Source organism: Ammospiza caudacuta, chromosome 5 (genome assembly GCF_027887145.1).
Source record: "Ammospiza caudacuta isolate bAmmCau1 chromosome 5, bAmmCau1.pri, whole genome shotgun sequence".
In the NCBI taxonomy this organism is placed as follows: Eukaryota; Metazoa; Chordata; class Aves; order Passeriformes; family Passerellidae; genus Ammospiza; species Ammospiza caudacuta.
In genome coordinates, this window is record NC_080597.1 from 1894249 (window position 1) to 1922145 (window position 27897).

General features: G+C 41.8%; 1 protein-coding gene across 3 annotated transcripts; it reads right to left on the bottom strand.

The window, feature by feature from the left end:
- Nucleotides 1-4240: 4240 nt before the first annotated feature.
- Nucleotides 4241-26846, bottom strand: LOC131557544 (solute carrier organic anion transporter family member 1C1-like). 3 transcript variants are annotated; one of them, XM_058804855.1, is made up of 15 exons: nucleotides 26718-26846; nucleotides 23703-23840; nucleotides 20697-20838; nucleotides 19691-19823; nucleotides 18875-18996; nucleotides 18407-18553; nucleotides 17206-17304; nucleotides 15760-16005; nucleotides 14741-14905; nucleotides 12890-13085; nucleotides 11768-11933; nucleotides 10867-11048; nucleotides 6771-6835; nucleotides 5501-5618; nucleotides 4241-4463 (listed from the first exon to the last, which is right to left on the bottom strand). In XM_058804855.1, the coding sequence occupies exons 1-15, from the start codon at nucleotides 26844-26846 to the stop codon at nucleotides 4241-4243; spliced, it is 2271 nt and encodes a 756-aa protein (XP_058660838.1). The 3 variants fall into 3 exon arrangements, with proteins under 3 accessions (XP_058660838.1, XP_058660841.1, XP_058660840.1); XM_058804858.1 differs by lacking the exon at nucleotides 26718-26846 and having other exon boundaries at nucleotides 23695-23838; XM_058804857.1 differs by lacking the exons at nucleotides 18407-18553; nucleotides 26718-26846 and having other exon boundaries at nucleotides 23695-23823.
- Between the last annotated feature and the right edge of the window lie 1051 nt (nucleotides 26847-27897).

Below are 27897 nucleotides of genomic sequence, written 5' to 3' on the forward strand. Positions count from 1 at the left end.
ACTTCACATCACCATTAAAGGGCCGCGCATTTAAATTGCCCCTCATGTCTTTTACAGCAATTATGGACTTTTTGCCTTCTAGAGGTTGATTAGCACTGGATGAGTGGCTGCCTCATGCAGCACCTGCTTAGTGATGCTCCAGGGCACAAAAACAGACAACCAGATCTATGATCCCTCTAGGCAACAGCCTTTGGGGTAGATTATTAATAATTATTAATAGTGCTTATCTATGTGAAAATGATTTTAAAATACTCTTGCAACCTAGCTGCTTGACAGTCTATGCACTTCAGAGCTTCTAGAATTTTTAGTAACTTTTAATATTTTTCAGAATTAGAGTGCATGTTGTGTCATCATCAGCCAAAGTGGTACTGCCAGTGTTTTCTCTCAGATTATACCAATTGTGCTGTTAATTCAAAATATTGCAATACTGCTTTCATGTATCAATCTTCCTCATTATTTTAAGCATTTCAAGGAGGCAATCTATAATTATTCAACCTGTTTACTGTTTTTGAGATATCCACACCCCTTGCTCTCTGTATTTTGGTAATTCCCTCTGATGCTGGCATGGCATGAGTTTCATAGCTATATTTTATACATTATCTATACTTAATATAGCTATATTAGCTATATTTCATATATTTTTTATATATATCCATATAAGATGCATTGTTCCCCCAGTCTTCTGATCTCACCTTTTTGCCTTTTTATCTGTTAGAAGTTCTTGAAGATTCCCTCCTGACACGGTTAAAAATGATGTGCCTATAACTAAGACATGTAATTTCATTTGAGAGTTGTATTTTTTGCTGGAGGTAGCAGAAGAAATGTGCCTTTGGCTCATGGGTTTTATTATGTGGCATGGCCTGCTTAGCCCAGTCTCATTCTGCATGTGAACAATGGGGACTTTTCTATAATATCCCACCTTTACATGGCGCACAGAGCTTCTTACCAAGGGGGTGAGCCCCACTCTGGCCTCTGAGGCTGATAGCAAAGGTTGGGAAATGCCCTCAGCTAACTCTTTTAACAGTCTCACCTCTGAAAGATGTTTGCTTCCTTGCAGTCTCTTGGCTGTGGTTTGGTGTCTCTAACTCTAAAAAGAAAATATCCAGGTTTGTTGACCTTGGTGAGACAGCACCAAGTTGCAGACACAGTTTAAGATGAAGAATTCTGGTAGGAAGATGCTCACAGATCCAAATAATGCTGAGATAATTTTTTCAAGTATTATAATAAGTCCAGAATGTGCATCTATGCTCAGACACTCATCCAGGCATTCATGTTACTACTTGAAGCACTAAAATAAAAGCAGCAGGCTTGAAAATAGTTCAAAGTGGGAATGGTTTCTATCAGCTTGCTAATTTACAGGATTATCATAGCTGAAGAAAGGGAGGAGAAAAATGAACATTTTCAAAATATAGTACAAATAAGAGTTACTGAAACAAGCTCTTTTCTGATATTCTTATGTGGAAAGAAAATGGGTTATGGAAGGAAAGCCTGTATTTTAAAGAATTATTCACCAACTACAGGCTTAATATATAGCCATAGGAGATAACCCATGAAGATGATTTTTTCTGTCCTTGTTTCTTTCTGAACTAGAGTAGGATAGGTTTATTTATCTTAATTTCTTTATTTGCCGGTTGTGATTTAGCCCCAGCCACCAAAATTAAATACCATGCAGCTGTTTGCTTACCCGGCCTCCACAGAGGAGGAGAATTGAAAAAAATTGAAAAAAATAAAAAAAAAGAGAAAGGTAAACTCCATGGGTCAAGAAAAAATTAGTAATTAGAATAAAATAGAATAATAATAATAATTGCAATAAAAAGGGAGAAAAAAAAAAAAAAAAAAGAAAGAGAAACAAAGCCTGAGAAAGACAACTTTTTGATGCCTGATATGATTGCTGACTGATATCCAGTCTGTTCCTTAACAACCACTGGTTCCTCCTGGGCAATTCCCTCCAGTTGATATCCTGGAAATGGCATTCCAGGGAAGGGAATTTCCCTTTGGCTAGTCTGGGCCAGCTGCCCTGGCCATGCTCCCTCCCAGGTCTTGTGCAGCTTCTTTCTCACTGGCAGAGAATGGGAAGCTGCAAAGTCCTTGACTTGGGGTAAACACAATTCCACAACAACCAAAACATCAGTGTGTTATCAATGTCATTCTCCTACTGAATCCACAACACAGCACTCTTCCAGCTCCTGAGAAGAAGATATTCTCTCTCCCAGGTGAAATCAGTGAATTTTCCTGGCCCTGTGACAGCTTCATAGTTGGTGGGTGGCAGTGTCCTCACCAGGACTGATCCACAAAGCAGGAATTGTCCCTATGGCTTTGACACTCATACAACATCAAACATCATACAACATATCAAAATGCAGATATGTCTCCTTTTTTATCCCAGTGTGCACTAAGCTGTGTTCCTCCTTTCTCTCATGGGATGTGACAGCTCATTTCTATGGGAAGTGCCCTCCTTGGGAGGCTGTGGGAGGCTCCCAGCATTGGTTTTACTCCTGGGTGCTGATGCAGTTTGACATTTTTTGCTGTTTTATGATGATGTAATATGAATGACACCTGAGATAGGAACACCAATCTTTGTGGTTCATCCCGACCACAACTCTTGCCTAGTCCCATATTGATAAACCTTCAGATTATTTTAATTACGTTTGTTTAGTTCAATATCCAGTGGTATTGAGCCCAGTGTGAACAGGCACAGATGTGCAGGACCTCAGTGCCCACAGCCTCTGACACTCACCTGGGAGGACAAAGATCTGGGACAGGAGTCTGGCTCTCCAAATTCCAGGCCACTGTCAAACACTGACCCATGTGGCCAGTCTGGGTGGCATTGGCTCTTCCTCTGACAAATGCATTTTCCCCAGAAATGGGTTTAAAACCTTACCTTCTGCGGATTTTTGGTGCTTAAGCACCATCCTTCTTGGTCCTGCTATTGAGTGGATTAGGTAGGCCCCTGCTGGCACAGGACAGACATTGATCACTGATCACTGGTCATTGATAAATCCCACTCTTATGCAGTGCCCCTCCTCATGCACCCCACTGGAGAGGCAGCAGGGTACCTACAGTCACTGCTGGGACAAAAATGATGGGATATGGGTTTGTTTTGCCAATATTGTGAAGGATGAAGCCTACCTTTCACCATGTGCTCAAAAATTCTGGTTGCTTTAAAGGATATCCCTATGGACCCACCATCACCTCTTCCAGTTCAAGCTTTCCTGAGATTTTTTTCACATTAAACAGCTATCCTTTGCACTCCCCACCCCAAATATAATTAATATCAAATATTGACAAAGCACAAAAATGTCTTAGTTTCAGCTAGAAAATACGACAAATTAAAAGGAAAAGCCCCAAGTCACCTGGTCTTTGAATTAAATTTAATTTTATTTTTCCCAAGCTGTCTTGTCATAGCTTTTAAAAGTATAAATCATACGTATCTTGCATAATTTTGTTATTACATCATAAAGTGCATGGAATTATTTAGTACACTGAGTACTAGCAAGTAGCAAGAAACTGCTGGAGATCTAAAAAAAGCTCTATTTTCATCCCAGTTTCCTTTGGATGGTACTCTTGTGGCCTCTTTGTAAGGACAACTTCTACTGCTGGTGGTTAACGACAACTTCTATTGCTGATGGTTGTGCTGCAACAAAAGCTACTGGAAAACAGATTCCTACCCACAACACTGACATCCCAGGTGTTATGGATGGAACCCAGGAGGTGCCCAGAGCCTGTGGCTGATTTTTCCTCCCAGCAAACCTTCCTGCTGCCCCGTGCCTTGCTGCTGGCCAGGATGGGCTCCGTACCCAGGATCCCTGCACCTTCCAGGTGGCCAAGTCAGGTTTTGCATCACCCTTGGCTGGAGCCATGGCAGAGGAGCTGCAGGGCAGCCTCCCCACTGCCCCTCACACCCAGGGGGACACCGAGGGGCAGCAGCAACTCTGGCAGCCTCCTGAGGAGGGAGGGAGCTGAGGGGCAGCCGCAGAAACGGGGTCTGGGTGAGGGCAGACAATGCACCTCCCCAGCCATAGGAAATCCCCTCACTCAGCTGAAAAAAAGGGTGAGCAGTGTTTTCAGAGCTGTTCACGTGCTAACAAATATTGGTGGTCTTTGCTTTTGGGCTTCACAGTGAAAATTGCAAGAGGGTGAACATTTTCAGGGCGGCTACTAAGATACTGCTTCACTGATGATGGATTTTTGCCTGGAACACCACTCACTGGGTAAAAGCACGGTAGAGATCTCAGTTTTCCTAAAGCCTGGTCTCCTTTTCTGGCCAGTAAGTTGACTGAATTAACTGGTCACTATTGACAAAACTGTCTTTTCTGCTCTTTGTCCCACAGGCGCCTCTCTCCCCGTTGGCTGAGAGGGTCTCATCTTGTGGAGATGACTTTTTTCGGAGAACGCAAAGGACAGCAACACTGAAGAAAATGGACACCATGCCCAAGACCAAAGTCAGCCCCAGGTACACATACCTGAGAGAGAAATGATTGATCAGAGCCAACACAGGACCAGAAGGCAGCAAGGACACATTCATCTTTTCATCAGGTAAGGCTGGGTAAGGACACTGTAGTCAAGGGGATGGCCCTGGGGAGGGGAGTTTGTCAGCTCACCCAGGTCAGGTGCAGAGTGCTCTGGGCTCAAAAAAGCATCTCAGGCATTGCCTGACCTCCACCCCAATGTGCCTCAGTAAGAAAAGCACTAATATTTTTAGGGCAGTTACTCTATTTTTTAATATATAAACAGTACCAGTGGTGACAAGACCATTTGATGGCATTTTTGCTTTGCAGGCATAATGACAGCAACAACAGCAGCAACAATAACATCATAATGTTTTATTAGCAAAAAGAGTCCCAGCTGAGATTTTGCTCTTTCCTTCAAGTTTTCAAGACAAGATGTACCCTTCTCTCATGTTTATTTTCCTTGTGGTGGGAGAAGGGACAAACTGTTCTCCCATTTTCCTCTTACCACTGTTACTCCATTCTTCATTTCTGGAGAAGCCTTTCACAAATGCAGTTCAGACAATTACTGTCCTCTAGCAATAAATTAATAAAGACAACTCTGTACTTAAGCCTCTAGATAAACCAAGCATATTTTGTGGCACCTTTGCCACAAAATTTTTGACCATTTTTTGATCCAGCTCCAACATGGAGAAAAATTAGGTTTAGTAACTTATTTACACACACACACAGTATGACAGCAGATATACTGAAAGCTGAGGGAAGCTTTAGCATAAAAGTGAGGTTTCAACACAACTTTTTTTTTTTTGTGAATTATTAAAAGACAATTATTTACAGCTGATACTGAAACAAGATGATCCACCCCTCCCATCCAAAAAGAGATTGAATCAAAAGAGTGAAATATGAGCATTATTGTTAATATTGTTAGTCAGAGTTTTCCATTTAGTTTCAAATCTTTCACTCAAATTTTCCAACAGAAATTCTGCTACCAGTGCCAGGTGTAGATGTACTTTAAGAACCAAAGGTAAGGAAGGAATGGAGAAGAGCATTACCTGAGTGCACTGGAGTCGTAGAGTCTGCACGCTCCTCTTCCCCCACATCTTTTGCTGCCCCATTTCAGGCAAGCGGTGTCTATGGCTACTCCAAAATACACTGGGGCTGGAATCCCCGCTGGATGTATTGAGCAAACAAACAGAGGTGAGAAATTTACTGTCCAGGGTGATCAGTTTCGATCTAGAGGCAGGTTCACACACAACATTCAATAATGCATTCCAACAGCAAGGACACTTGCACGCTGGCTGGGGAAGACGTGCCTTGTGCTGCCCAGGCACACACCACCCTTTCCTCCCTGTGGGAAGCCAGGAAAACATGACAAAACATCAAAAAGCCTCTGGAAGTCCCTGGAAGGAGTGCTGGCCACAGCTTGGTTTCCTCACCCTGCAGGACATCTCTGGGGGAAAGAAGTAGGAGATAATTCTCCTTTCTTGAGAGCAACGGAGCCTGTTCAGTCTGGGCGTAGGGTGGGGATGAGAAGGGACAGAGACAGTGGGTTTGGAGCCTGCAGTGGGGCTGCAGGGATCCCCCAAGCATCTTGAGATCCCACTGTGGCAGGGGCAAACCTACTGCAGTTCTTGGGGCTGATGGAAAGGAAAAGCCTTTTTACATGTGCTGATGGGGACGTCCTGCACTGTGTCACCTGGGGTGCTGGAGGAGAATGTAAGCCTGGAGAGAAAATCCTGGCCTGCAAAGGTGTAAGAAAGAAGCCAACAGCTTGCTTTGATATAATTTTCAGTTCATCTAACTCTGCTCATGTAAATTGGGTGCTTGCTTCTTGCTGATTCTTTTTTCATGAAGACCTAGAGGATTTTAGAATTGCCAGTCCGTTGGAATCTCATGTTACTCTTGATTTCAGGTGGCTCTGCCAAAAGACTGCAGTGAACCCCAGGCACACCTGTAGTCAGTCACATTAATTCCCTTAGAAACTAGTGACTACATGCCTGAAAAGCAATCACAAATTCTCAGCCACAGCTGTTCTTTTACACTTGTTGCTGAGTAAGGGACAAGACGTAATTTTGATGTTAGCTTCATAGCCTACAGGATCACATCTCTATAAATATTGGCCTTGTGTATTTAAATTATGCCTAGGATATAATTATGTGATTTATGAAGTACAAAGCAATTTCCTTTTTCCAACTTTTTTTTTTTTAAATTATATCTATTTGCAGATAGACATTGTTCTTTACAACAATCAAAGCTCAATTCTAAGAGAAATTATTAGTGAAGAGTGAATTAAAACCAACTCAGGAGTACAAATGGACTTACCAAGTACTCTTATTGCCAGGGTATAGATGCCAAGTGCAAATGATTTCAAGTGGGGTTTAATGCACCTGAAAATAATAATAATAATCAAAGAGGTGTTACCTAGAAATAAAGCATCAGGTGTATATAATTAGAACACAAATAGAAAGAAAGGAAAGGAAAGAAATGTGACCTTTTTCTCCTTAATGTCATGGACTTTGAGCAAACTGCAGAAATATGTAAAAAGGGTGATAAAAGCAGAACAGCACCTAGGAATTCTGAACATCTATATTCAACAACACATTTTAAGATGGTTGTGGATTTTCAGATGATATTAGCACTTAGGGGTGTTACTAACACAGGACAAGAAAATTGCTAGTGAAATCACCCATCCATTGGATGGTTTTATTCAGTTGACACTCCCTGAAATTCAGGATCAAGTCCCAGGCTAGTACAAGGTATTCAGGCACTCACTTTTCCTTGCACCCTATCTAGATCAGGATCACACCTCCTGTAAAGGCAAATCCTCCAGGCCATTCTCTGTCAGAGCAGACCATTTGCATTTGGACCCTGCTGGGATTGCAGGGTGAGTCCCACACACACATCCAGCTCTCCTGGCTCCAGATGAGCCCGGCTCCAGCCCTGGATCCTCATCCTGGCTCCCTGAGGGTGGGCAGGGATCAGCTGCCTTTCCCAGCCTGCTGTCAGCAGGGTGTGTACGGAGCCTCTCAGATTTGCAGGAATCACCTCTGCTGCTCAAACCTGCTGCTCCTCCATCACCTACCACACTGACTATTACAGTGCCTAATCCAGCACAAATCTGGGCATGTGTTTGATTTTGGCAAGTGGGTAGTGCCAGTCACATGGTCAAACAAGGACATTTTTGGTACGTGAGGTAACACATATATCAATATGGTGATTAATAAAACTTCTGTCACAGTCATTCTCTTCAATAATAAATATCTTCAAATAAATATTCAAATAATAAAAAATTATCTGGGCTGAAATTCAATTTGTCACCGTGGATGAACATAGCACTCCGGAGGTACAGTCTCTGAACCAGGGTGGCCTCTGCTCCTTCAAAAATTAATGTAATTTGGAATATTTTTAAAAAAATAATAAAGGCATTTCGGAATGAACTCTGTTGTTCCTCACCAGTGGTAGCTTTCAACACTTTATTCTCTAATGCCCTGCCCTTTATTTAGGTTTTTCCATGCATTATCATCACACTATCTCTTGATTGTGGCTTATACAAGCAGTGCCATCTATGAGGGCACGGCTGTAAAATGATTTCAAGCTGGAAGAACAGTGTCTTGCTCCCCTGCTAGACACCTGCTACATAAGCCCTCCTCAGCCCAGAGTCCTCCTGAACAAATATGAGGGCATAGAACGCAAAAAGTGGAAAATGAAAGCAATAACTAGATATTTGATATGTGTTTCACAGGATTTATATCCTGCAAAAAATATTCTCTTTCAGATGAAAAAAAATTGGTTTTTTTTTGTATTGTCTTTGCAAGGAAGCAGGAACTCTTTGTGATGCTGAGTGATAGCCAGACCTCTTAGGGAGATCTGAGACTTCCTTTTCACTGCCTAATCCCTTGCTATTAATAGCTGGTGCTTGAACAACAGCGATCTGAACTGCAGGGCTTTTTTCCCAAAAACCTCAGGACTTACCCAAGTTCCCTGGCTGCTGTAATCACACTAATACCACCAAAATGACATTTCAGAAATGACTTGGTCACCAGCTGTAAGCACATTTCAATGACTTCAGTGTGCAAACCATCAAAGTAAATGTCACTAAATCTTACAGGCTTTTAGGGATTTAGCTGTATTTGTCCTCCATGGCAGGTGCAGTGATAGCTGCTCATCTGAAAACATCAGCTTGCTTAAGTGCTGGAATCTTAACAGAGATGACTGAATGCTGAATAATCTCTAAAAGTGATCATTGGAAAAAAATACATAATGAAGCCTACAACTTGACCTTGGGACTATTTGTGTCAAGGAAAATTTATTTTCCTTCTGGTAACAGAAGCACACTTTCAATTCAGCCAGATTTTTGGAGAAAGTCAGTCAGTGATGGATTTCAAAAAAGACAAAAGTAAGCATGAGCTTAAAGTGGAGTTGTGCCCAAAGGCCATTTGCAGTGCAGGAAAAAAAAAATAAAAAAAAGGATTTAACTTACTGAAACATGTTTTATTTAGCTGCATATCAAAGGTGGATGCCTCCAATCCAGCAGGAAAACACATAACTTCTCAGTTTCTCTTAAATGTCTCTCAAAGTAAAATGATTTTCAACAGCAATAAAAGCATTGGAGCAGAACCAATAAAACTGTTTTTCTGATTTCATATAACACTGTGGTTTAGTATTGTAACTGAAAACCTTTCTAAGCTTTTCTTACTGAATTGATTAAGCAGTAAGATCCCCAAGAGCAGGTACTTAGGGCTGAGAAGGGCAGCAGCTCTGTGTGATTTGAGCTTGCATGTGCTTGGTTATGAACATCTCCCAAACACTCCATTTTTTATGCAGTGGGGACAAGAAGAAAGCAGGAGGTTGAGCATGGCTACCACAGTTTTGTGGCCCTGTGTGGTTCCAGATCTGCCCATTTTCCACCAGATACCTTATGGATAGAAGGAAGATTTGATGTAGAGGGAAAGGGGAACTGCACCCCTGCATAGCTCTATGCCCACATTTATCCAGTGTGTCAGAAGCAACCACAGAGACCAATCTGGCACAAATCCTGAAGGCTTTGCTGCAAGCTCTCCACTCATGAATTGTCACAGACATATTTTCTGAAAAATCCTTTGCTAGGATTCTTTCTCCTGAGAAGCTGAGAGGCCTCAGAGGAAAAGAAAAACAATTATCTGCTGCTGTGGAATGAAACAGGTGCATTTTATTTGGTCCATGTGAGTTGTTTCTACTTGATGACCAATCACAGGTCCAGCTGTGTTGGGACTCTGGTCAGTCACAAGATTTTATTATCATTCCGTTCTTTTCTTTGCTAGCCTTCTGATGTCTTTTTAATCTTTCTTTAGTGTAGTTTTAATATATCATTCTCTTTTAATATAATATATATAATAAAATAATAAATCAGCCTTCTGAAACATGGAGTCAAGATTCTCATCTCTTCCCTTGTCCTGGAACCCCTGTGAACACCACCACAATGAATCATCCTCATCCTGGCACAGGGACAGCTCAGTTGTGCAGGAGCTTCAGTAAAAATGGATTACAGTGTGATTGTTCTTGGAGAGAGCCCTCGAGGAGAGAGAGATGCTGTGAGGTTTTGCAGCACTCAGGGGTAACCCTGAAAGAAAAGATGTGTGAGGAGAGCTGTGCAGCTTGTGCACACTTCACTGGCAGGATTTGTGCAGGGCAGTGGAGAAGGATCCTCACATCAGCCATTTCTGAAAGTCTCTGTGTGAATATTTATTCTGGTTGAAGGACTGTGATGGAACCCTAGCTGAAATCACATTTCTTTTTTTAGGTTTTTCCATACAGCCTACATTCAGCCAGCTCAAACACTGGCATTGTCCGTGGACTATAAAGATACCAGCAATGAGAAAGGGCCTGGTCCAGAAAATTGAATTCAAAACCAAGGAGAAATTGGGAGCATGAAAACACAGCTATAATACCAAAGATTAGTTAGACTGGATTTACTCTTGTTTTGTTTGAGAAGTAGAATGTGCCCATCTGGAAGTAATTTGGAAAAAGGAACTGAGAAAGAAAGGTTTCCAAAACAGAGCAGAGCAGGACTGGGAATCCAAACATTGCAAGTAGCTGACAAAAATCCAGATTAAGCACTTGTAGTATTAACTGATTTCTGCACTTGCTAAAATTAGCCTCAAAGCTTACAGTGATGTACAAATAGTTCCAACACTTAAATATGCACTGGGACAAGCATTCAATAAATCTGTGATTAGGAAATAGGAAAAGAAAATCTTGTGCTAAAACAATAGTTAAAACAAGGAGAAAAATCTAGGAGCCACAATTATATGGAATATGCTATTTTGCATAGCTGCAAAACATTTCCTGATACTAGGAATGCCAGGAGGGGAGGGAGTACCAGTCATGTGTCAAAACACTTTGAAAACATTTGGCAATGCCAGCAGGAATTATTCCTTACCTTAGGAGCAGTATGTATCCAGGTGTGCCACCTACTGACAAAGTGTATGAAGTGATAACTGATATTACTAGGAAATACAGGAACATTTTGGGGCACTCGTTTCCTTTTTGACACGGTCCCACCACAGCTGAGGAGCTCTGTGAAGATTCAAAGGTTCCCACGCAGCTGCAGTTAAAAAATACCTGGAAGAGAGCAGGCAAAAGTCTATGAAAACCTAAATGGTGGGGAATTGGATGTTTAGGAATTGCACATTCTGGATGGCTGAAAGTTTAAGTCCAAAGTGGGAAATATTTTATGAAAGGAAAAGGCTTATATAATGATGGAGAAAATTATAAAGTATCTACTGTTGATGAATCTAGTTATTAGAGTTTTTTCCAACAGTCTTGGTAGCCAAAAGCTCAAAAAAAGGAAAAAGCCTCCTACATTTTCTGCTTGTGATTTCCGCTGGAAACAGTAAAGTGAAAAAAATTTTAAATGTGGGTGCCAAATTGCTAAAAACCCTGAGGAGTTCAGGGCTGAAGAGGATGTGCTGTGCTCAGTTTAAATCCACTTTGACAGACCTGGTTGTACCAGAAAGAATGATCCCACCTCACATGGAAATAAAGAATTTTATGGCATTTTTCCCAGTGCCTTGTATCAGAAAGAAATGTCACCTCACACAGAAATTATGGATTGTCTTACACCCTGTATCAGAAATAAAGATCCTGCTTCACACGGAAATGAAGGGTTGCCTCACACCCTGTATGAGATATAAAGACCCCAACTCACACAGAAATGAAGGATTTTCTCACACCTTGTATCAGAAAGAATGACCCCACCTCACATGGAAATGAAGGATTATCTCCCACCTTTTATCAGATATCAATGTCCCATCTCACACAGCAATGCAGGGTTTCCTTACGGTGTTTTTCCCGGTGCCGTTGGACGCGCGGCAGCCAGCCAGGCAGGGGGACACGTAGGTGACCCCATTCTCCCCACAGATGGGGTCCCAGTCGCTCCTGGAACAGGAGCAGCCTGAGTTGCACTCTGAAATCAGGGCTTGCTCGTGGTCACTCACTGCTTCAGCTCTGTGGAATAAAAGAGGAGCTGCAGAGGAGCTGCCCAGCAGAGGAAACCATGATCGCCTGTGGGCTGATGCTCTCTGCCAGGAGCACCTGGCCACCCCTTCCCTCTGTAGCCCATTAAATGTTGTCTCTTCACACCACACAGCAGTGTAAATCCTCATTTCTCTGTTATCCAAAGGTTTTCACACCATCTCACCACCTGCTGTGAGACAGTATGTACTTTATTAAGAGGGACAGCTACCAATTTATATTTGTGCATTTTCTCAGATTTTCTAAGGTTTTGGTTGTGCAGCTTTAACACAACTGGGCAAGTGGCATAGAAGGGAGTGAGTTACTCATGGGAAATGGTCTCTGTAGAAGTTAGAAAGAAACTGATCAGAATGGGATTCATCCAAACTGAGTGTCTGATACGTTGCACGACAGCTCTCTGTCAAATTCAGTCATCAGACACCAGTGGAGCTGCTGTGAGCCAGTGCAGGAAACTCCTCCCAAAACGTTAGTTTTACAGAGTAATAGCATGGGTAAAATGTTAGCCTCAGGTGTGCCTCATGGTTAATCCATGAATCCTTCAGTTTTGAGTTCAAAGGCTATCAAATGCCATTCATTGTTCAGTGGCACACAAAGGCAAGAAACAATTTATTGAATCTCTTTCCCCCTACTGAGCTACTCACATTGCCAGGAATCACTGGGCTAATAGGATGGGTCCCATGGCAATAATAATTAAAAAGTAATCAGAAAAATAATCTGCACTTGTGACATAAACCCCACTGGTTTATGCCACAATCATGAGAGGGTTGTGACACAACACCCACTGGTATGGAGTGGTTTCCATTGATTTGAATCAAATTTCTGGGAAGCACATTCAGGTCAGTCACTCTCTTTTCAACAAGATCTACTTTGTGAAACAAAGTGAGGCCGGAGTTGGGTTTGCAATGGCCCTTTCTGCCCTGCCAGCATACCCATGGTAGGACACAGTCAGTCCAGCCACCTCCGAGTTCCCACAGCCCATGGCAAACAAGGAGAGCAGCAAAAGGTAACCAAAGAAAGATGATCCCAGGGAAAGCTTTGCAGCCCCCACAACACCGACTCCAAATCTCTTCATGATCAGTCCTCCAGAGAATATGCCAAAGGCCACAGCAGGAATGTTAATAAGACCTGAAATCAAACAGAAAATTCTGTATTAACAAAAACCCCAGCTCAATGAGCTAACCTTGTCAGCACAAAAACAACTGCAGCAATAGGATGAAGGATCTTATAAAAGATCTTCAGTCAGGACATTTTATTTTGTCCAGACTTAGACTGGTCCTTGGAGTCTTACAAAGGTGCTGGGGACAGCTTTGAGAAACTTCCTCCCAAGGACATGCTTCTTTGCTGGTTCTTTGACAGAGAGATTATGGATAAAGTTTAGGTAATGCTCTTCCAATTCCTTTTTTTCCACAATTAGTCTGTCTCTGGAGTAATCTGCTGATTCCTAGAGGACAAATTTAGTTCTTTCTAATATTATGAAAGCCAGAGCAAGACCTGCCTTTAAATATTTTTTTTTAGTGCTTCAAATTGCTCTGAAAATTTTGGTATCTATCAGAGAGTTTGATAGCAATTGTCGTTTAAAAAAAAAGAAGAAGAAAGAGTAAAAAATGTTTGAAACACAAATAAGCACTGAATCTGAGTCAGCCCTCAGGCTCCTTAGGAAGGGTGGATTTGGAGAGAAAAGAAAAAGAGGAAGAAAAATCACCTTATTGCAGGGACAGCCACTGAGCAGGATCCTCCCCTAACCAAGCCGTCACACACTTCCTGCTGGATATAGTCCCAGCACTCAGAGAAATCAAATGGTTCCTAATCCGCACTCACTTTGCACATACCTGAAAGCTTAGCTCCAGAAAATCTTTAAATACAATGAGAAGTACTACACTGAATGTAGGGATTGTTTTCTGGACTTTCTTTGGCCATCAACTGTACTTGAAGATTTCTCCTTGCTTTGAGGAGTTTGGTGCCAGGAAATTCCAGCTTCTATCTTGAATGGAATTAACATAGCACAATGGATCATATCAGCTTTTCTGCACATATAGACCTCTGTTGCTGTGCAACTAATGCTGCTCTGGAACAAGGCAGCTCCCTCTGGGCTGGGGAGATGTAAACCTCTTTGCTGCTAATGCTATTGAAGCCCTGGACCTCTGGAGCCGAACCCCACATGCAGGTTCAGCAGCTGGGCAGTCCAGTCCACCCTCATGAAGTCAGCTATAAAAATGTTGATTTCTGTACCCAAAGGCTGAAGCAGCTTCTGTCTCTTGTGCTGTAAGGGGCAGCTTGGGATATGACTTTTTTTCGTTTTATTTAACTACAATCTCTGCAGAGAGTCACCCACAGCACTCATTGAACTGATCTTTGTTTTGTTGAAATAAATGGGAAGCCACCAAGGCAGCAGATCTGTCTGATGATAAATTTATGTGAACTGTTTTAAAATTATTTCTCAGTTATTATCTTGTATTGTACATACATTAGGTATGTACAAATGATGTAGAGGGAAAGGGGAAGGGAAAGGAAGGGGAAGGACTTTTCAGATTTCCGGTGAAATGGGAATTAAGATACCAGATCATGTAAACTTTTACAGTAAGTCTTGCACAGATAAAGTCAGAGTTAATTGGTGCTGAAGCAGAAATGAAATAACTTACCTTCTATGAGCTATTACTTAAAGTAAGACAAGGAAGGAGAAGAAATTAACAAACCTTAAAAAAACCACAATTTTTCCTATATGTATATGCCGCTCCTAAAATGTCCATATTAAAGATATCAAGAAGCAGCTATAGCATTACCTATGACAAAGTTAGTTTTGGAAGATGTCTGCCCATACTGTTGTTCAATATACTTTGGCTTATATGTCACCATGCCAATCAAAGAATTGAACTGAATAATACTTGCACACAAATACAGAATGTAAACTGGATTCCCAAAGAGGTTCTTCAGGGATGGCAAGAAGTCTGCAAGACAAAACAGCAGAAATAACAATCAGGCCAGAGAGAGAATTACTGCTGGAATAATGCTTTGTAACATGTGTGCCCCTTCCAAAAATCCCAAAACTGGAAAACATTTCAGAGGGAATCTGTGAAGTTCCCTGTTGCTCTTAACAGTTCCCTCATTTCTGGAGGGAGGAACAGTGGAGCAAAACACTAAGCATCAATTCCTCAGAAGAGAGATCTTGTTTTAAATGCCTTCTTTCCACCATAAACCAGGAAGGATGTAGTTTCTATGTGTCCTCAACAGCCACAGCACTGTTTAGCTTAATTTGGGGCAAAGAGCGCTCAGCACAGCTGACAGTAAACACAGAAATACTGAGCTGCAGATTCAAGTTCTGAGGGAAAATGCTTTTGGCAAAGCAAGGCCAAGGAAATGCAATTGTGCAAACCAGCTTCTGTCTAAATCCAGACAGCCTCCTCTAATACTGTAGCTGCTCTGTGCCCATCTATATTCTGATCAGATATTGTAAATGTTTTCCTAATGCAGGAAAAAAATAATTAGCAAAAATCAAGGGTTGGGGGTTTTTTTGAGCATCACTTCTGCAACAGTCACTACATGTGAATAAAACATTTTTGCAGAACTTCATATGTGCTGGGCCACTATTATAATTTTACAAATCTCAGCCATTTCGCATGCAATAGCAAATCCAGGGAACACTGAAGTGATCTTTTTGTGTGTACTATGGAGTTGGACAGTGAAAGGGGAAAACCAGAATTCTGAGACCATTAAAATGGGGACTCAGTAAGTCTAAAATTTTAAGTCTAAAAGCCTCTGAGAGAAAATCTGAACAATCAGGAAGAAAACTCAAGTGATTTGCCTTTTGCCATCTCTGCAAGCTTCGCCTGCTGCCAGGAGGATGTGCCTTGGTCCTTGCTGTCCTCAGTGATGAACCTGGAGTGCTCAGAGGAGGTGCTGGAGTCCTTCCTGCCCTGGGGCCTGGGGAGGTGCCTGGGCAGGAACCAGAAGGGGATGCCAGCCAGGATGCTGATCAGCCCAGCTATCAGGTAGCCCAGCCACCACGCCCCCACCCACTGCGCATCCTTGGGGCTGATGGTGACAGTGTCTGCAGAAAGGGGAAAAGGAGAAACAAATAAATGCAGGGATGTGCATCCTGTTTATGGAGTGACAAAACTGTCCTTTGTCTCCTAAAAAAGGAAAAAAAGCCCAGAAGTTTCTCTCCTCCATTAGGTAACAAGACATCTCATAGGACCTGGCAGTCACCTCAAAATTAAGGATAGCCAGTTGGACAGGAGCCAAAAAGTTCTGCCTAAGCAATTTACTAGAAAAATAAGAGAACAAAGGAACTAATGGCTTTTGTAAGGTGTTTTACTGGGGGCAAGAAGAGCCTCTTGCCCCGGCTTGATTTTTCTCTGTAAAAAGCTTTGTTATTTTGCCTCTCATTAAAACTTTTCTGTTTCCAACACTGCCACAGAAGCCATCCTGCTGATTTTATGCCATCTGAGGTGGCTGAGCTACCTCAGGTGTGATACAGATCTCCAAGAGCTTATGAGACATGGCTCGAGGAGAGCCCTATATCAAATAAACACATCTGGAGGATATGCGCTGCTGCTAAGGAAGGAGCGTTTGCAGGGTGGTTTTTCCATCCAGGTTTTTCTGTGTTCTGTCACTGTGAGTGTTTTACAGGAGCAGCTGTGGGGACATGCTGAGGACTCACTGATTGCTGGCCCTGACACTGCTGTGCCACTTGCACATCCCCAGAGATGCTGCAAGCACCAGCATGTGGAGCAGTCCAGGTGGCTGCTCACCTGCTCCCAGCTAGGCTGTTCTGCACAAAAAACCCAGACAAAAACCTGTTTTCCTCCTGATTTTTTTTTAAATTATTGTTTTCTCAGAAGAAGAGCAATCAGGAGATTTGGTACCCCCTGTCAAACCACTTTTCTGGGCAACAAATATTAAAAAGGCACATGCAGGATCCTGAGCCTCAGTCCTGTTTCCTCCTGGCTCCCATGGTCTCCCCAGAGCCTCCTTAGCAAGCATCTCTTGGAGGCTCCTGCTGCAGATCTGCTGGGGCTGAGGAAGAGTCAGAGCTCCTTCTTCCTCTACCCCCAACCTCCTTGCCAGCCTATTCTGCATGGAGCCCTACACTGCTGTATCCTTTTCATTTCACAGAGTGCCCACTCTACCCCTGCTAGCCCCTCATGCCTAGCAGATAACCAGAGTTCTTGGCCAAAAATAGGATTTTTGGAGCCTTTATTTAAAAACCCTGACTGGGTTTTTTTAAGCCTGAGTGTTCTGAACTTACCCAGGTCCACAAAACCAATGTCAACGTAAAGTTTGGCACACAGGGATCCCAGGAGAAAGCCAAATATTGGCCCTATAATTGCCACTGTCTGCACACAGCCTGGAAGGGAAAACAGGGCACTGTTACACTCCTGAGCTAAAAAATGGCACTGGTTCTTCTGCATCTGACAGCAGATTATGGCATGTGATGGGCAGCAAGAGACACACATTGAAATATTGTATTGAAACACATTGAAATATTGAAAGACACAGGTACACAAATTGAAATATTTACAAGAAGAAAAAAAAGTCATCAATAAAATCTTCCCCACTATGATGACACATTTTATTGTTATCCAATTAAAGATTTACATTCAGCCTAAAGGAAAAAATGTCAGCAAACTGAATGGCCTAAACTCAACAGCAGCACCAATGCACAATTGCTAGAAATGGCTTAGCTGACAGGATCACAGTAACTGGGGAGCAAATGTCATTTTTTTAAAGTTAACTGATTGCTTTCAGTTGAGGTAGGCCCTGAACAGGCTGAGAAATCCCTTTGCTTTGGTTTCCACTGTTAATATGTTTCAATACATCCTCAGCCAAACTTTCTGAATACTTTGAATTTGAAAAAATTCACCTGGAAATCTGGGAAGACTGAATCTTTTACAGAGAGAATCTGATTTTTTGCCTTTCGCCCGATTGGAAACTTGTTAAGAGCAGATGCTGATGAGATAGGACTTTTTGGTAATATTTCAGGTACAGCCATCAGACAATGAACAAGAAAACTGATCCCAACTTCCTAAAGCTTCAGTACTATTGTTTACAATCCTTCATGAATCTGGAGGGAATGTTTTGAGTGCCCATTGCAATTCTATTTTAAGTGCTTAAAAGAGAGCCTGTTTTTATCACTTTCCACAGAACTGAATGTGCACAGAGGCTCAGCAGCCCACATCCAGAAGAATTAGGAAGATTAGGGTAACAGCAGGAACCCAAGGTCAAATTCTTTCACCAAATTAAGATAATGGAACTGTGCTGGTATAATTAAATGGGAACTTGGTCCCTTGGGTGTACATGACTGTTAAATAAACTTTAATATTGGAAATGATGCAAACAAAACAATCAGGGCAAGTTAATTCAATAAAATTCATTCCATTATTCAGAACGACTCAGTTCTCTCCTCTGGGGAGAAATGCACGAGGAAAAAGCAATTACATTTATTTTACCAATATATAAGGCAGCATTCTCTTCGACAGCATAATCATCAATGTATGCAATTCCCAGGGGCTGGATGGGGGTTTCACCTATTCCACGCAGGAGGTTTCCAAGCAAAACATAGATCCACATGGAGGAGCCTGCTTCCTTCTCACACCCTGGGGGCACAGCAAGAGACAGCAACCATGTGTTTGTAGTAGCACTTTGACACTCAAAGCTCAGGGCTCCTAAAATACTTCTGTTGTGGGAGAAACAGTAGGAAAACTGTGAAATGGCCTATGGTAGAAAAATTTTTAGCATGAGTTGCCTCAAAGATAGTACAATTTTGCTGGTTTTATACATTTGCCGCCCCACTCCTTTTTAGAAAACTCTTTCACTGCCTTCTAATGAAAACTGGGATCTCCTGACAGAAGGATTTGGGGAACATCAATGACAGCAAAGCACTACCAGCCCCAGGATTTAACAGAGACAATTCTCACCTGCATTTATTTTTGCTTGAGATTTCTCCAGGGCTGAGAGTGGAGTTTGGCTTTTGTCCTGCAGACATGGAGAGAGGCTGACAGTGGAATTGATGGTGGAAGAGAATATTTCATACCTGTATCTGTTTGGAAAACAAACTTGTATTTATCCATAAGTACTGATGAGAAAAAGCAAGCAGATCTGTGACTACCAGACAGGCCTAAAGCACTAAAATGCAAATTTCATCTGCATCCATAAGAATCCATCTGGATCCATTGCCTGTGGTGGCTTTCAGGGCATAAACAGAGCTCTGTTTGTACTGCATCTGTACATGAAAATTGTCCCGTTGGTTCTTTTTGCAGCAGTGATTAATTTCAGTTTAACAGGCACTTTGCGCTACTATGATACATGCATTTGGACTGAGATTATCAGACACTGATGTATCCTCTGGCTTGTCTTTCTGAGTTTAGTCATCACTTCTTTACTGTCATTTCAACAATTCCTAAACCACACCAAAATGTGGCCGGTCAAAATCAGAGACTCATTTGAAAAAGCTGATTACAGCTTAAAAGAGTATACATGTTAAATTATTTGCTCTACAGTAATAAATTATAAAATAAATAATTATTTTTAATAATAAACAATATTTAAAATAATTTTAAAATAAATAATTATTTGCTCTACAGTAATAAATCTTTTCACAAAAAAAAATTTAAATTAAGTAACCACATCCCCATATGCCTACTTCTATCATCACAACCAATGCCTAAATGTTTTAGTGAGTGCCATTCAGTGTGCACAGCCCAGTTGGAAAACAGGGATCACTCTGCACTTACCTTCCCATGAAGAACTGGGGCATTGCAATTAGAAATGTTCCAGCTGACATAATTAAGCAGCCTGCTCCAATTATTCTTGGCCTGTGAAGCTTTGCTCCAAAGTAGCTCACTAGAATTATGATTAGGAGGTTCCCTTTGAGAGTACAAAAGGAAAACTGAGTTTTACTGCTTGTTGACAGGAGATCCCCTAAAATAACAATTCCCAGTTCATAGTACAGGCACTGATTTGGTGGGAATGGCCTTTCTCCCTTTTCCAGGCATTCGCAGGAGCCCAGTGCCTCCTGTGCTAGGAAAACCATAAAGCTTTGGATAAACAGCTGGAAAAGAGGAGAAAGCCTGTGCCAGCTGAAGAGAGCAAATAAACAGAAAGGCAGGAAAAGGAGGAATCAAGCTGAGTTTTACACACTTAGGCCAAGATTTCATACCAGTGAGTACCACAGCCCACAGAACACCCATGAGATAACTTCAGTAACCTGAAATTGTAAGAGATAATGACATGCTGGAAACCTTAGTGTGAGAGGGAAGGAGAGGGACTGGACAAAAAATGTAGATTATAATTAGAGGTTTGTTCTCCTGCTGCTTAATAATGGGCATAATGTTTAATAATAATAAAGCTTAATAATGCTTAATAATCTGTTCCTATAATAATGGAGATCACAAAGGACAAACACCTGTGGGGGAGGTGGATTTCTGCCTGCAGAAATCTGTGAAGGAAAATTCTAATTCAACATCAAAAAGTTTATTAGTCTCATGTTTAACTTACCAAATTAAAATTAGCCACATGCTTAGCTTATCAAATTATATTTTTTTTATGTCTATGCTGAATTGCTTGTATTAGCAACCTTATCCTATTGAAAACAATCATCCTGATAGCCCCACTTATTTTTACCAGGTGAATCTTGCTCAGTTTTAAGTTTTCAGGGAGATTCATGCAATAATTCCTCAGAACAAACTGCATCACTCTTTTATTTTTCTGAAAATAAAAACGTGTTTCTACAGCACGTACCAATTTCAAAGCTTCCATCAATAACACCAACCAAAGAGGAAGGGATGTCAAATCTTCTTTCTATTTGTGTGATAGTACTTTTTAGATAACTTCCTGACAGTGCTTTAGCAAAATAAACAAAAGACAATGCACCAAGAAATATCTGGGAAAAAAAAAAGACAGTGATTAAAATCAGGCAGTACAGAAGATATATGAATTATTTTTAAACATGTTCTGCATTCCTACCTCTTCTTTTGCCAAATAGCCAAACCAATATTCCTCCTACTTCTTATTAAATGCTAGATTGCTGATTTGTTCATGTCTTATGAGCAATATTGATAAAAACTGAATTGACTCTCAAGCATTGCTAATTTCAGGTAGAGGCCAAAGTTACTGTTCTGTTGAAAGACAAAAAACCTGTGATTTTCTCTTGTACAGTAACCATATGGATAAATGCTAAGTGTGGCTTGGTGGGGAGGTGAGTTTTTGAACATTTCTAAATATGTTACGTGTTCTGTGAGATGAACCTGCCAGGCAACTCTGTTCTACTAATACATGCATTTTCCTCAGAGTGCACCCTGCATTTTGCACCTTCTCCCCTCCCTTTATTTTGCAGAGACAGTTTTCTCTCAGCTATCACTGCATCTGTTTTAGCATGTCCTTCTGAATCAGGAGTGGGCTTTGGAAATTAAACTTCTCAGTGCTTTGGTTTGTACTTCAGAGGTACAGACTGAGCCCCTTTCCCACAGAATTAACCCGAAAGATGAGGGCTGGTCTGCAGTGCCTGTGGTGGGAGTGCAGGGTCCTCAGAGTGAACTCTGTTCCTGCAGATCTATTGCCTAAATCAGCCCTCACTGAATGCAGCCCAGTTCAGTTTATTTGCTCCACAGATAATCACACACAGTGGAATAGGTCATGGAAACCACAACTTTGCTTTCTACCTTCAGGTACAGGTGGTGTGGACCCAAAATGAATACAAATATGGATGCTTTGTATAAAACCCAGTCCCAGAAGTTGAGAGACACATTAAGGTTTTACTTAGAAGTCTATAACCATGTGCAGCTCCTTAATCCTCTCTGACAATCACACTCCAGTAACCAGCTGCTCTGAGCAATGTACTCACCTCCAGTGCAAACCTCACAACGCCTCATTTGACAAGGCACAGTGGCAATAGCAGCACTGCTGGATGCAAATTCAAGTATATTCAAATATATCTCTGTGTCACTTTATCCAGGGCTGGTTATCCCTCCTTCAGAAACAGTTGTGGGTAAATAAATATTTACAAACCCTCTTTTTTTCCTACAGCAGCATCTCTCAAAGGACCCTCCAGTACAAACATTATAATTTTCTGTATTTTTATGCCCTTGGATTTTAAATAGCAATGTGACAGCACATAGTTTTGGGTTTTTTTACAGGAAAATTGTATAGGTAAACTACATCTTGAAATACTTCTGAATGTCTTTGGAACAAATTTTTTACTGGGTTTGCTTCTGTGCCAGGTGTGCAGTGGTGGAAAGGCCCTCCTGAGCTAGGGCTGGGACAGAAAGGTACACATGATTTCACATTCTTCTCTGTTTTGTCAGTGCTTGTAAGCAGATATTTCACTACATCTTTCTGGTTAATGAAGGCAATTTTAAGACATAGGAAGGTTGATAATTGGTAAAAACAACCTGTTGTATCTGTATATTGTTTTCTTAACACATTAGGCAAAACCTCAAGCAGACTTTTTTATGACTTGGAGATATCTTTAATAATTTTGTTCTGACTCAGCAAGACCTTATCAGAACTCAAAAAGGGTTAGTTCACCAAAAAAAGAGAGAGGGCTTCTAAGTTCCTACAAAAATACATTAGTAATATCAGTTTGGGTTCCTAGAAGACACAACTTTAAAGAGAAAGAAACTGAGCTGAAATAATATTGCTTTTCTATTTCTGGAGCTAATAAACTGATTCCTGACTGGCTAATGTGTGACTGAAGTCTTATTCATTGAAGGGATTGGATTATCATTGTAGCAAATGGAGAAGCTGTGATAGAATTATATTATGGTACAAAATTTATTTAATAACAACTCATCTTTCATTTCAAAACAAAACCATTTAAAATTTATAGACTTCAGGGCAACTATTGCTCATTTCACTGACTGGAGTTGGATTAATAGCTGAAAGATGCGTGTTTAAGTGAGGGGACAAAACAAGAGAAATAAAGACTGTGCACCATGAAAAGAACGAAGCAACGCCAAAAGCTCATTTTTTATGTAACTCAGATCATCTCAGCATTGCATGGTGATGTTGAGCCCTCACCCAGGAGAGTGTCAGGAGGAGGGGCAGGGGCAGCAGGCAGAGCCCTGTGCTGGCTGCTGTGCCCCCTGTCCCGAGCAGGGAGATGCAGCTCCCTCCAGGCAGGCACAGCCACATCCATAGGCTCGGAGCAGGGACCTCCCTGCTCCAGGAAAAACTTCCTGGGGGTGAGAGAGGTGTGGAAAAAGTGGTAAAAAAGAAATAATATTTCTGCAGTTTCATTGCAGTCACCTCATGCAGAGTTCTCTTGAATGAGGAGCATTACAATCATGCTTTAATAATACAGCACTCAAAGCACACAGACCATAACACAGTATTATTTGGAGAGCCCAGCAGAATACCATGGCTGCTGTCTTAAAAAAGCAACTATCTTAAAAAAGCTACTATCTTTAAAAAAGCAATCTGCACTGACAGCTGCCTGTGCTGTCTGCCCTGTTCTCAACTTCAGGTTGAGCAATAAGGAAGATAGAGGGACTTTTTAGGATGGGTCTTGAAGATCTCACAATATGCAAGCCTCAGCGAACAAATAATACTTGATGACTGCCAAACCTTAGGCAACTACAGATTTGAAGAAGATTTTCTGTGACTTAGAAATGTATCTAATAATTTCATTCTGACTCAGCATGACATAATCAGAACTTAAAAAGGGATCATTCATTAAAAAAGAAAAAAATAGAGAGATTTTGTAACTCCCTACTGGAATATTCAAAAGCTCTTACTCTACCTTTATACCTCCACAACACGCCTGCTTTTCCTTGGATGCAGAAGATTCGGATTTGAATGAAGATCGGTCCACGGGCAAGACTGTGTTGTTTGAGAAAAAGTGAGTATTTTCCTTGGATGAAACCTCCATGATGGTATCCTCTGCCTCTAAAGCAGAAAACATGGAGAACACTTTAAAAGGGCATCCCATTAGCTCAGCCTCAAAAGCTCATCATGTGACAGCAACACCCCGCTGGACTGTTTTCCCAACAACAGCAATTACCAAACTTTACAACAGAATCTGACCAGTGTGCTGGATGTTTAATTATGGAAATTTGCAATCCACTTGCCTATAATAATGGAGATTAAATCATACTCAGCAAACAGCCATCATCTTTGCTCTCTGGCCATCATCAATGTGATTTCATTAAGCATTTGGCCAAGCATTGCCAGCGGACTGAACAAGGCTCATTAACATTTTAAATTACATTTCTGAAGGCTACATGTAAATTCATGTTTCTGGATGTGACCAGGTCTGCAGAGATTTCTCAGCACTGATCTCTGAATTTCCCATATATCTGGGACATTAAGTAATTAGATCAAAGGAAATCTATCCCCCTTAATGAGGCACTTGAATTGTTTTAGATGGAAACATTAGCTCTAATCATCTGATTTCAGCTAATGAGTTACACAAGAATAAAGAGGTTTAGTTCCCTTTACCATTTTACATAGAGTCTTAGGGCTCAGTGGTCAATTGTTTCAGGGAAAATGTGAATTTGCTTATTTGCAGGTAAATACAAAGAAGTAAAGAAAAACTAAATACTGCAATTTGAAAACAAAAGGTATCAGCAATTCTTAAATCTCTAGTTACATACTGCACTACTTTGTTCTTAATTTCAATCTCTAAATCAGATCTGAAAATATTTATGAAATCAGCTTCTGTGTTCACTTTTAGGCAGTCCTATGTTTTACAGAACTGCTGCCTGAAAATATGAACAGGAAAAGTTCCTGTTCTCTCATGTTTGCCTGAATAAACATCTCACATAAGTTAAAATATGTATGGTTTTATGTCTATACCTCTGGATGCATGTGTCTTCATGGCTTCCCAAACAGCCACCTGTTTTACCAGAAATACAGGTGAAAATAACAGAAGTATATCTTTAGAGGCTAATATTTGCTCATAGGCTCTGTTCTTATATCAACACGACAAAAGGACTTTGCTTATGGCACCACAATTTTCACCAAGATCTCTCCATCATTTGAAATAAGAGCTGTGACTACATGTAAGAGAAATGTTTGCATTTCACACTGTCTTGACAGGAACTCTAATATCTTTCCTTATCAACACTAAGGAGTATAGAGGTTTTTTTGCAATATAAAAATAAATTTTTTGTGCTTGCTGAACACTTATTGCACTTATTCCTGGTCTGCTTCTGATTTTCTTGATGTATTGGGAAAAGTCCCACTCTTGAACCTGAACCCCACTTTTGACCCTGTACAATGGGGAAAACCAGCATGTACCTCACAGCATAAATCCTTTTATGACAATCACATGAGGTGTGCTGCCATGGAAGCACATCAAATAGCCTCTACTGTAAGGTTTGAAATGCTCTGCATATTTACAGCAAATTTGGAATGAAAAAAACCCAAAACCTGGAAAAGGAAAACATATGCAGCACAGCTCAATCAAATGTCCTTATTTATGAGCAAAGCATCTTCCAGCTAGAGAAGATGGCAAAGGTGTAGAGGGTCTCCTCCATTGCATCACACACCCAGGATTGGTCAGAACACCAAAAAATTGCTGTGGTGGAATATGATAAACTGATGTTTGACAGCAGCATGCAAGCTGGTGTTCCACTGAGCTGAAACAAATCTCAAATGGATAGCAGAGCTGAAGCAACACTTATGCTCACGTTATTACAGCAGAAAAATTGTTAAATTTTATTGTCTGACTGTCAAATTGAAGAATGCAAGGAAGGCCTGATATCCATGCAGGTTTTAATATATCCCCAGGTATATATATAGATATCTACAGGTGTAATATATCCCCAGGTGTATCTATATAAATATCTACAGGTTTAACATATCCCCAGCTGCTCTTGAGGCATGGCTTTAAGGACCTTGGCAGTTTCCAGAGCCACCTGCAGCCATGTATCTCAGAGCATCAGTCTGGTTGCCCTGACAATGCCTCTGATGGAAGATTTAACACAAGGCAGAGCACAGAGAAATGTGCCCAGCTGAACCCCAGCCAGCTGCACTGTTAGTTTTCATCTCTTTGGTGCAACCAGAACACACAGGACTGATTCACTGTAATCACAGATTTGCCACTCAAATTCTTTTGGCACTGTTGGTGTTACAGTGGGACTATTCCTAATAGACTCAATTTCAGTGGGAGGTGAGGGACATCTCTGGTTCTATCCAAGGATGGTCTCAGGTTGTCACCACACCATAATTCTTTGGTGACAGAAAATGAGGACAGAGAATGCCTTAACACTTCCTTTCCAAACATGGCAGGAATGCCAGAAAAAGGTAACCAGAGAATCATAGAATTGTTTAGGCTGGAAAAGACCCCTGAGATCATTTGGTCCATCTGTAGATCCAGCACTGAGAGTCCACCACTAAACCCTGTCCCTGAGTGACCCATCCACCCACCTCTCTAATGACAAACCAGCAGTCCATCAAATTTCTCTTCTTCTATAAAAGAATGCAATTCAATGAGTTATTTACAGAAAGTGTGTGAGAAAGTTTGTTACAAGAATGTAAACATCAGAAGGCTTAGAAAATCTTAAAAAATCTTAAAAAGTTAGGGTGACACACTGCAGCGCTCCAGCTGTGCTTCACCTCAGCTGTGTGAACAGCTGAGAGACACTGCCTGGTGGGTGACACTGCCTGAAGGACAGCTGCTGGCCACACTCACACCTTGTCCCTGACTCTTCTGGGCCCACAGCTGGGGCTCAGAGCCCTCCTTCCATGCCTGCCTCCAGCTGTGGGGCTGTGGGAGCCCCCCTGCTCTCCATCCCCCCAGAAGCCCTCCCAGGGGCTCACCTGTGGCACAGCCTGGTGGCACTCACGTCCCGAGGGCTGGCATGGGCACCTGTGCTGAGGGTCAGCTCCAGGGACAGCCCTGTCCCTGGGCACAGGCTGGGACACCTCCAGGAGTGCCCCTTCCCTCATGCAGAGTGCAGGAGTGAGAGAGAGAACATCCTTCCCCCTCTGGGAACTCCTCCACCCTGCAGTAAACCTCCTTAGCCTTAGGCACAGGAGCTGCCCTTGCTGCACTGGCTGGACACACAGACAGCTCACCCATGAGCCCAGCTGAGAGGCATCCTCTGTGAAAAGTCGAGCAGCAACGAGAAGAAGAAAAGCCAAATCTTACCTGGCAGCAGGAATCCCCAGAGATGGTGCCCACCAGTTTTCATAGGTAAGCTTCCTCTGCTGCTCATGCAAACCCACACTTGAATGCACAGAAAGGGGAAAAACTGGAGGGGAGAACCTCCTCTCAGAAATGACCCTGTCTGTGGGTGTGCATCTTATTCTGGAGGTAGAGAGAGGAAGAGAATGCAGGTGGGGGAACTCGTTTTGTCTCTTGTTTTGCCTGAGCATTTGCTCTTTGTTTGCCCCCCATCCTCCTCCCCCACCTGCTCAGGTTTTTCTCCCTCTGTCCCCTCCTATCAGTTCCAGGACAGAGGGCACACCAGCACAGCAAAGGGGCTGGGTGCCCTGGTGGGAAGCATGAGGAGCACCTAAACAGATCCCAGGGGTAGTTTTCTTTACAAGTTGCTGTAAGTTTGAGGAGGCACGTGACAAAGCTTTGTGGAGAGAAAAAAACCGAAAAAAACCAAAACTCTGATCTTATTAATTGCTTAATTCCAGGAAACAGAAGAATTCAAGGGGGAATGGGCTTGGGGAAAAAATAAAAAGAAAATGGGGAGTGTGTGTGAGAAGACAGGCTTGAGGGTGGACAAGAGATTCACAAAAACTTATCCAGTCCCTGGTCCTTCCTGTTCTGCCCTGATGCCCAAAATCCATGTGGCAATGTCCCTGTCAACATGAAAGAAACCCAACAAAAACAACAGAGGGAAAAGACCCATTAAGGGGGAGGACAGAATGTATGGCAGAGTCAGTGAAGTCCTTTACCAGAAGGAAAGGAAAAGAAAGTTTTGAAGACTTCATTCCCACCCAGAGTTTTTCCTGCCACAAGGTCATGGCTGCTGAAATATTAATT